The sequence below is a fragment of the Amblyomma americanum genome, chromosome 3 (assembly GCF_052857255.1).
Source record: "Amblyomma americanum isolate KBUSLIRL-KWMA chromosome 3, ASM5285725v1, whole genome shotgun sequence".
Taxonomy (NCBI): Eukaryota; Metazoa; Arthropoda; class Arachnida; order Ixodida; family Ixodidae; genus Amblyomma; species Amblyomma americanum.
The window spans coordinates 84,623,845-84,634,396 of record NC_135499.1 but is presented as its reverse complement, the minus strand read 5'-3'; the positions used below and the strand labels follow the sequence as shown (position 1 = coordinate 84,634,396).

The 10,552-nt window shown below is 42.6% G+C and overlaps 1 protein-coding gene across 1 annotated transcript; it reads left to right on the top strand.

Annotated features, from left to right (window-relative positions):
* The first annotated feature begins 938 nt into the window (after positions 1 to 938).
* On the top strand, positions 939 to 9,770 carry LOC144123120 (uncharacterized). The gene is made up of 3 exons (XM_077656022.1): positions 939 to 1,008; positions 4,487 to 4,549; positions 9,538 to 9,770. Exons 1-3 carry the CDS (start codon positions 966 to 968, stop codon positions 9,732 to 9,734), a joined length of 303 nt encoding a protein of 100 aa, XP_077512148.1. The 5' UTR covers positions 939 to 965; the 3' UTR covers positions 9,735 to 9,770.
* The last annotated feature ends 782 nt before the right edge of the window (positions 9,771 to 10,552 follow it).

The following is a 10,552-nucleotide window of genomic DNA, read 5'->3' as shown; positions in this document are numbered from 1 at the left end:
GGCACGGCCACGTGACGTGCTGCGGTAATTACACAGTGATGTTTGGAAGAGCTCTGTCTTTTACCTTCTTTCGGTGTTCTTTTATCAAAGTGCTGTTTTGTTGAGCTATAGGCACTAGGCATATCCAAGCCTATATCTGTTGAAGGCATATATATTTTCCCTCTGTACTTGTTCTTGAGAGACTGCAATATTTTTTTACGTTGGCGCTTTATGCGCTTTCGGAGTGCTAATTGCGACGGCTAACCTGCGTTTTCGCTTCTCTGTGACCAAACTTAGTACATATTCTAATGTGCTTAGGGCGACAATATTTTTCCTCACCTCCTGGACTCTGACTCTAATACCATTTATTTATTCCCCTTTGTGCTTTTAAAATGAAAGCCTCAAACACGTCAGAAATTTGGAAACTTTCATTTTATGTGCCATGCGTGACCCTGCGTCATATCTCTCGTCTTAAGGAACGGGGTTTGAGTGCAGTATTCATACAGCAAAACATGCGCAGTCGGCCGTTGAACATCTGGTGGCGGCAAGGTTAACAAGAAATCTGGAGAGCTAAGATGGAGAGCTACGAAGGCCCCGCAAACCAACTCCTGGAAAGGCTAGCTTTCACGAGATTCGCTGAGTTGGGCGCGAAGAATAGCGGTTATTCAAGCCCAAAGTTTTTCAAAAGGACACAAGAGGACACCGTTTTCATCTGGTTATAAAAAAAAATGAGCGCGCTTGTGCTGGCCATGCATTTGAATTTAGAACGCCTGGATCTCCTCTCCTCAGGCATTGCTAAAAGAAATAATCATGTAGGTGTAGACGGGCAGATTCCTGGACTGCTCCAGGCCATCAGGAACGCAAGAAACACACAAAATGATACACTATAGAAGAAAGATTTATGCTTCTTTGCTTAAGAGAATTACTTCAAGATGAATATGTCCCCAGTACCTGCTCACCCGAAAGGTAGGTCGTTACTTGGCGCGATGGCTCTTGAGGTGGTGCTGAACTTTCTGACCCTTTCGGCAGGTGAGCAAAGAGCTTCAGTTGTCATCCATGTTTTAAGGAATACTAAGACAAGTAATCCGCACGCATGTAATATCAGGCGCCTAATTATACTTTGCGTAAAAATTTTTTGAACAAATTGCTTCTTTCTTCGCAGAGTTCCTAAACGGCATGACCGTGAATGAAGAGCACAAAAGAGAAAAAAAAACACACCACAGATATTGCACTCTACTGATGACGAAATATTCCAAAATGAAAGCAAGGTAGGCTGTGGAAAAGCGCTTCTATCAAAACGCACTTTCCCCTAGCGCCTTCTACTGTATGATCGCTTCAAGTGGTTAGGATCAAGTTTTAGCCGCGCCAGTACTTAACTTCTTCATATGTACTAAAGTGGCTGGTTTGGTGCTACGATAAGAGAGAAAAAATTCCTTCCCGTAGTTCGTGACTTAAAGCGAGAGAAACGAGGCGTTTTTTTAAAAAAAAAACAAGCTCTTCGGGGAGCCGCTTCAGGATGACGAGTCTGCACTAACACCATAATTAGTTCTAAATATGTGTCTATTGCCTCAGTATGATCAATACTTTTCTTGATAAAGTTTTTTTCGTAATGACGTTTACTTGAAGTGATGACAACGCATGCGCGAAATGCACATTCTGACCTCCTTGGAAAAGAGACAGCAGGAATGTAAATTAATGCTTGCGACACAGACACCGTTGTTCCGGAAGGGAGCTCCGGAATAATTTTGGAGTTATTAGCTTTCTCAGCCGCTTACAGCTTCTCGCGTGGCGCGTAAAGTAGAGTATTACGCGTCCTACATAACGTTATTAATGCTCACGTTTTCGTTTGAACGTACTTTAGAATTTAATGTGCAGATATAGTTAAATTTAATAATCTTTTAAAAACATCGAAGCCGCTAACATACTCTCAATATTTGCAAGCTGAGGCGCATAAAAAAAAATTCTGCACTCTATACGGTACAGACCTTTCTTCCTTGATAACAAAATTCCCGCAATAGATTATAATTACTTTTGCTAGTTATGAGTGCTTGTACACAAGATATATTTTCCTGTTTTATCGTTTTTTGACGCCGATGTGTAATAAAAACATAGGGTCACTGACCAAGTCAAAATCACTTCTAGACGCCTGTATCTAGAGTCCTTGATGATACAAACCACTCCCGGTACACTAAATCGGACGCAAGGAAATAATGCTGACTACGCAAGATCATTACGACGCATTTTTGAATAAGATATAAACGCATGCTTTTGCCTGGTTTCACCCATTGTGAACAAGGAAGCCGTAGGGCTTCCGAAACGTCAATACGTTTCTTTAAAAATTTTGACTTGGTCAGTGACCCTATGTTTTTATTATGCCTCTACCTGACCAGACGACGTTTCGTCAAACTCTTGACTACATGACGCCGATGTGATAGCATGCCGCCGACTTGCGCTTTTGTTTATTATGTCCTCTGGCGAAGGGGCACTGTAGAAGAAAGCTGTAACAACCACAACTGGAAATGCAAGTAGTATGAAGTGAAATTAACACATCTTACCGAAGTTTCTTAGCGTACAACGCGCAATGAAGTTTCACGAAACAAGTGAAAATATTAGTTACAGCTTATGCAGCAATCTAGTCCTGCTCAAAAAGTGTAAAAGGCAAGAACCCTGAAAATGGGATTGTGTAGTCCTTTTCTCGATTCCAATATAACAGCGCAGATCATTATACTATCAAGCACATCATGTTAGCGATGGAACAGTTCGTCATGCAAGGAATGATGATTATACCGAGTGTCTTTTGAACTGTTTACAGATCATTTTTTTAAACCTTGCGAGAGGTACGTCGGTGTGGTCTGTGCAAGTAGATTGTACAGCAACGCGGGCATTATGTAAGTAATAATACGCCGTGATTAAACGATTAATTTACTAAATTTAACTAGCTAGCTTTATAACTTTTGTTTTCAAAGATCAACGTTATAATAAGAAATTGAAGGCTGTGAACCTAGAACCTGAGATAAGTTTTTAAGTTTTCATTATCGGCAATGCATTTAGAAATGCTTAGCGTTGAAAATCACATTTTTTAGCTCGCTAAGCGGGCTTCCCGCTATGAACATTTTTAAAACGGCGTCGCTTCGTGTAGTATTGTCGCGGAAATCCAGTTAACTGCTTTTACCGCATATACTAGACAAATAGCTTCCGTATTTGCTGTATTAAAAGAGGCGATCGAAGCCAGTTTAAAAATGTGCATTGCGGGAAGCCACCTTTACAAGCTAAAAATGCGCATTTTTGACGTTAAATATTTCGAGCTGCATAGCCGATAAAGAAAATTTAATAACTGGATTAGCTTTTATATAAAAGTTGACGGACTTCAATTTCTTACTATATTGTTTGCCCCTAAATTGAACAGTAATACAGTTGATTAGTTAATTTCACTTATTAATTGTTTAATCAGACTGAGCTCTATCACACACATAATGTACGCCTTGTTGTGAAATCCACCTACGCAAACCACACCAAGGTAACTCTGGCAGGGTTTAAAACAATTATCTGTAAAAAGCTAAAAAAAGCACTCTGTATACTTCACAACTGATAGATAAATGAGAAATAAATCTGAAGACCGGAAAACAAAGACGTAAAGCAAAGGTTATTATTTGCGCAGGGCATGTTTGCGCTTTTGTAAAATAAGAAAAAAAATGAAACTGACAGTGCTGTTTTTCACGAGCACCTGCAAAGTGACATTCATGGCTAGCCTGTCAGACCCAGTAAGGATACTGATATATTTATTTTTATAATGTAATAATATTCTACGGCTGTTTTCTTCAGTGTGAAAGACCGCTGCTTTGTGAGCAGGTTCTGCCAAACAGCTGACGATCACTTTGACGTCAATCGATGCCGGTGAAATGTCGAAGCGGTCCTTCGGTCAATACTGATAATCACATTAAATTGCTCCACTCACCGCTTGCTATAAAAACTTGCTAGAAGGCGTCTCCTTAAACTCAGTACCCAAATCAGATCATTTGTTTGCGTTAGCAATCTTTTCTTTTGTTTATAAGACCAGCAAAAAGGCGTTCATATTCAAGCGGTCTTTCAAAAACGATATCATTTGAGCTCAGGCTTCACGCTATACAACCTTCTGATGGAAAGCTTTTTACGTAGGTCTAGACATTACATTATTAATTAACAAATATTATTGAATTGTTTTCAAATCCCCCAAATAAGATGTAGGACTGTTTGGCTTCCGACTAAACACAGCGATAATTTCGTTTCATTGGCAGATATTGAAACTTTCAGACTTCTTTTTAAGAGCGGGCTCGGCTTAGCTGAGGGTGATATTTTTTCCTCCCATTACCTCGAATGACCTCACAATTATTCCTCTACATCACCTCTACACGCAAAGTTGGAGTGTACCATGCGTGTCGTGTAAACGAGCTTTTCTGTGTCTTGTTGTGGTTCTAATTACTGAAGTGTTGCCGGCCCTTCTCAAAATGCATCTCTCTATGACCTCCAGTTGTATTTGCGCAGAATATTGAGCCCGAAACTATGGTGTCCGGAATGGCGGCATTGCAAGTCGGTAAGCCTCCTAGCTATTTCCTGAACAAGTCGTAAATTGCCATGTGTTCCTGTTGCTTTCCAGTCCAAAATGTTACTCTTTCTTGTTCCTCAACTGCAGATTAAAATGGCCGTCGAAAGAAAGCAGGCTTAGTTATTCTACAAGGCGGCTTTTATGTTACCACCCTCACAGGTTGGGTTAGAAATGGGCTTTCTTGTGCAGGAACATCGCTGGTCGCGAATGTGCATGCCCATAGCGTGACGTAGCGTTGTGCAGTTGACGACTGGATATTTAGAGATGACGTGAAATATCTCTGCCGAGAGGGGGCATGATTGAACTTAGGCGCTGCCATGGTACTCGTACATTTGATATACTAGCTCTAGACAGAAAGCTGCACCTGGCATGGCAGCCCCTGAGCACTGACATGATCAAAATGTTCGGGGTTGCCAGCTTAAACAAGGCTTGTAAATCTTGGACATTAAATAAAGTTTCATCCCAGGATTCTAGTTCGTTCTGAAAAATTGGCGCACTGTGCAGATGTAAGCAGCAAACGAAGAACTGTGTTCTGAAAATTTTATAGGGCATCTCAAAAGGGACGCCTGCCCACGGCAGCTGTCGTCGGCTCGTATTCCTTTTTCACTACACAGAGCTCTTCACTCGCATCATTCGAGTGTACCAGCCCGAATAGTCTCACAGCGTCCCAGTATATCGCTCCATGGTTTCCTTGTTTACGCTACTAATGTATTGTTCAGAAAAGATGACTTCCAGAGCAACAAATATAATCTTTCTGAGCAGCTTCCCTTGAGTGGTTTTGTTCAACGCCCGGACAATACCGATAATAGATAGTAAGGAGTGAACAGGATTCTATTTTTATGAGTAGCCCGATCTTTATTTCATTTTTTGATAGCAGAGGCCGAACGGTGCTTATTCTTTATCAGCGCAGCTAAAATGAGCCCACAATCTGTTGATTCAAGAAACCAGTAAAGCGCGCATTTGCATATTGCGTCCCATCATTACATACATCCATCTATCACGATCTCTACAAGCTTAACGCCAGCTAGGCAAAAACATGCGATCTAAAGGGAAGGATGAAGACAAGAAGAACGAGATGGCGAGCTCGGTGGTCAGGGGTTTCAAGTGGGTGCAAAGGAAGAACTGCCCCATTCTTCGAAGGGCGAGCCTGAGGAAGGCGCTGCTTCCCTAATTCTAATTTCGATATTAAGGCACAAAATCTAGTTTAAAACGAACCAAAGCTCTTTACTTGTAACTGTTGTCGTCGATGAAGACAACCCGTGCTGACAGTAATTATGTAAACTTTGCGTGTGACACTGCCGGTGAAGAACAGATATTCGACTGAGGACGACCTTACTGTGCATGCAATGAGCCATGCCCCACACTACCTTTGCAGAGTGCGCCGTGCAAGAATGCGGCAGGATAGTTGCACAGGTTACCGGATAGCTTTCTCAGGAGGCGAAAGATCTGTTTAGAAACGCCGAAGCATACGAATGCCTAAAACCCCACAGACAGATCGGAACTGCCAGAGCTGCCAAATCCAATCAATAAGCGAAAGGTAACCGGCATAAACAAGCATGGTATGCAGAGAATCGAACGTGCTTGAAAGAAAGAAGGTAGCCTGAAGGCGGACAACAGAAACTAGGTATAGGCAAAAATCAGATGCACGCGCTGTGAGAAAAGGATGGGAATGTCTTAGCAATGTGAACGAGATAGTTAAAGTGGCCCAACAGTTCTACACAAGCTCATACAGTAGCCAGTATAATAAAGGCTTTGACGCGTTATTGAGAGTGTGAGTAATACACAGGAATTGTACATACCGCAGTACACAAAGAGGAAGCAAAGGCAGCCTTAGGAACAATGCAAAGCGAAAAAGCAACTAATGAGGATGCCTTGTAACTTAAAGTTGCTGTGAAGGGGGCTCTAATAAAGTTGCGGCATGCCTGGGATATTGAAGCACGCCGCTTCACGAATAGTGTCCAGCAAAGATTTTTTAAATGCGCTTTGTAGAAGCTGAGTCATCAGTAGTTAAAATTCGAATTTCAGCGTCTTCGCGCCTTTCCCTCTCCTCTGGTCACTTTTTGCATTGTGGAAGGTAGGCATTCCTTCACCGACCCCTCTCTGCGAGCGGAGCTTCCCGACCCACCGGAGCTAAGCGGCTTATTGGCCGTGGCCACGGCAGCTGCCTGACGTCTGAAAGAATCTAACCAATAGCCACCTCTCACTTTGTCTACGCAGATGCGGGGAACGGAGGAGGTTGCGAGTATGAAAAAGTCGCCGGGAAGGGCTCGCCAACCTTGACGAGTGATTGTGGGTCGTCTGCTGCGTGTAGAAGAGTATTATTTGGCTCTGGTTTTCATGGCAAAGCAGTGCAGTGATTAAATGAGTTAATGTGCTCTCCTCCGAAGGCGTTTCAGAGACCGTTTAAGACCTCGAGCATACTGGAATCTTGGAAGAGCACTAACGTCAGATTCATCGATACGAAAGGGGACGTCAAGGACTTGAAAAATTACAGTTCGATCACCTCACTATTCGTATATACCTACAAGATGTTTACTAAGGTAATCGCTAATAAAATCAGAACAACTTCAATCAAACAAAAGACCAGGCAGGCTTTCGTGGAGACTACTCGACAACAGACATTACCTGTATTTACGCTGTCCATGTAGCCTTCATACAAAAAGATAGCATTTGATTCAGAAACCTGAGCAGTTATGCAGACCATAAGACATGAGGGTGTAAAAGAGCCTTGTGTAAAAAATACTGGAAGATATCTATAACGCCTGCACAGCCCCCATAGCCCGCCATAAAGAAAATATATCTTTAGTGGCCAGGGGTATAAGGCAGAAAGGCACAACCTTTCCAGTGCTCTTCACTATCTATTTTCTGGAGGCTTGGATTGTGACCAGAGGCTCGGATTTAGAACAGTGGAGAATACAGTTTAATGGAGGATACATTATTATTATCCGATTCGCTGACATTTCAGCGCTTAGTCACTGAGGGGATGAACTGCAAAGCACGCTCAGTGACTTTAACAGGCAAAGCAGAATGACGGGTCTAAACATTATTATGCAGAAAGGTAAAGTAACTTTCAACAGTGTCAGAAAGGGACAAAAAGTGTATGATTCCTAACGTGGCTCTGGAAGTAGCAAGGGAACACGCCTACTTGGAGCCCGTAGTGAACGCAGATCCGGACCACGAGAGGGAAATAACAAGAAGAATATGAATGGGGCCGAGAGCATTTGGCAGGTACTTTCAGATAATGAATTTCACTTTATCAATATTCCTCAAAAGAACAGTAATAACAGCTGTACAGGTACGACCAAAATATTACGGAGTATGCTCCGGCGTTTGAAATTTTTCTCGCGTGTTCTGTAGAGGAGATATAAGTGTGTCTTCTGTTCAAACGCAAACGCGGCAGCTACGTGTTCTAAGCTGTGTAAGAAGTAAATCCTAATTTGCGTTAGGCAAGGTGGGCGAAGAGTTCGAGTCACCGAAGCGTGCTCCGTAATATTATGGCCAGGACTGTACGTTACCAGTACTCACCTGTGGGCCAGAACTGTAGAGGCTGACGAAAGGGGTTCAACTTAAATTGAGGACAACGCAGCGATATATGGAAAGGAGCTATGTAAGGAAGACGGGAAGAGGGCAGAGTGAGTCAGGAAATAAACGCGGATTAATGACACCCTAGTCGAAATCAAGAGGAAGAAATGGACTTGGGCAGGGCATGTAATGCGAAGGCAAGATAACCGCTGGTGGTTAAGGGCAATGAACTAGATTCCAAGAGAGGGCAAGCGTAGCAAGGAGCGTCAGAAAGATAAATGGGCTGATAAGATTAGGAATTTCGCGGGAAAAAAGGTGGGCACGGCTTGCACAGGATACGGTTAATTGGAGAGAGAAGGGAGAGGTCTTAGTCCTGTAGGGGGCGTAGTCAGGCTGATGATGATGATCATTGTAAGGCTTGTCCTTAAGCACCGCAGTATTTCAGGCCAGACAGGGAGACACCAATGCGACATAATTCCACAAAATTTATGATTCTGCCCTTGCCCGCAAAACGGCTGCGTCTGCTGAAGGGCAGAGACATGAATGGCCATAGTTTTTGGGTATCGTGATGGATGCAACTAATGCATACAACGCATCCCGGAAGGAGAAATCTAGATGCGCCGCTACAAGACGCTATTGACTAAAGAAAAATTACGTTCACGAAATCTGTTTGGGCGATGAGTATGCAGGTCTTCAACTTTGCTGACGGCATATAAGGAAGGAGGCTTAATTTTAATCGTCTATGTATTTCTTTTTAGATTAAAAGAACTGATGGAAACGAACGTAAAATGTTCAGTGCCGGCTGTTTGGTACTATATTGCACAGATTCGTATATTCCAACAAACTTCGTGTAAAATGCTTCCAATAATTACAGTGCAGCCCGACGCAGGCATACTATGTTGCCGTTTTCAGGTAACCGACCGACTGCTGAAACATGTTCATGTACGGCGGCGAGAAGTTCAGCGCGCCCTCTGCGTCGCTTTTTTCAAGGGAGGCACACATCGCAGTGTTCGGATCTCAGTTGAATTTCAGCATCGAGCGCTGAGTTTCGGCCGTCGTGACAAGCGAACTTTCTCTAGAGCTCTGTAGGAGGTTTCCGCTTCAGCTGCAGAAATGTCAATGCGCAACATCATTCTAGAGTAAAATGAGCATATGTTGCTGAATGTCATGGCCTATGAAATGAACGAATGTGTGCTGCAAACTCATGTTAATTTTAATGTAATTTTTGTGATCGTATTTCTTTTGCACTCTGATTGAGAACCTGCCATTGATATTGTTTGGGTGCCTGCGGCCTTGTCAAGTTGTCATTACGACAGATTTTGTGTGTGCTCCTTCATCCTTTGTACGCACTCCGTGTAAAAATCATTACTGCTTATATAATTGTTTTTATTATCATTTATTATACAGCTGTTTGTTATGCACAGCGCACCGCAGTTATGATTTTTGTTTTGCAGAGCCACTGTTGGGATGCGAGGCTGGTTGCGTCTTGAGCTTTGGCTGTTGGCAGCACTGCTTCTTACTCGGCATGGAAGGACGTTGCCACTGGAACGTATGCTACTGCATGCATCAGACACCCAGAAAATGCCCCGCCGAGAAACCCAAGGCTATGCCTATAATCATTAAGCTCCGCCACGCAGAGGAAAATGTGTAGACAATAAATTACCAGACGGGGGTTCCTTTTCTATGACCTCAACGCCTGCGCAGATTGGGCTTCCGGACCTGAGCCTGTACGTACACTGTATGCGGGCCAGCATGCCGCGTAAACATTTTTTTCTTTAGTTCAGTGCATTTAAAGGCGGACACTGCGGAGGACAGTATCTAGATTTTATTCCTAGTAAAAAAAAAAGCTTCTGCGACTCTTCCTGGCTATGGTGATATTTGTCCAATAGCTAAATAAGAATTGACCACTAAGACAATTGCATTCATGAATTTTCCCGACACCTCACTGAAACTCGTGACGTCCATGCTGAGAAGGACTCCGTGATAAACAAACGAAAGTGAATTATGGTGTTGCTAAGCTCAAAAATCTCTGTAGAGAAAAATGTCTATGAACTGTGGTTGGCTTGCAAAAAAAAAATGGAACGTCTATATTTCATTTCTTGAGCCTTTCTATATTTGAAAGCAGCAAATTCAATTAAGAGAGCGTCTTTGTCAATAAAATGGAGTTCTATCAATACTACACGGCTTCATTTTATCCTGAGCGTCTCTTTATAAGCTCATACGGATTCCTGACGTTTTGCGTTTTCGTTTAAAAAAAATATCTCCAAAAGTTTGTGCACTCTGAACTGTCATCAAAAGAGATATAATTCAAGGAAGCTGCAAGTTAAATGCGCACTTAGACTTTATCACTAGCTAAATATGGAGTTTGCCAAGTTAGTAAATACAAATGGCTAATATGACCTGATTAGAAGCAGATGGCAAAACCATTTGGTACTTCGAGTTCTCAAAATAAATGAGCGAATTATCAGA

Coding starts and splice junctions, on each gene's coding strand:
- LOC144123120 (XM_077656022.1), top strand. CDS start 966: ATGGCTCTTGAGGTGGTGCTGAACTTTCTGACCCTTTCGGCAG. Junction 1,009..4,486: donor CTTTCTGACCCTTTCGGCAG/GTGAGCAAAGAG, acceptor TATGACCTCCAG/TTGTATTTGCGCAGAATATT. Junction 4,550..9,537: donor AATGGCGGCATTGCAAGTCG/GTAAGCCTCCTA, acceptor TTTGTTTTGCAG/AGCCACTGTTGGGATGCGAG.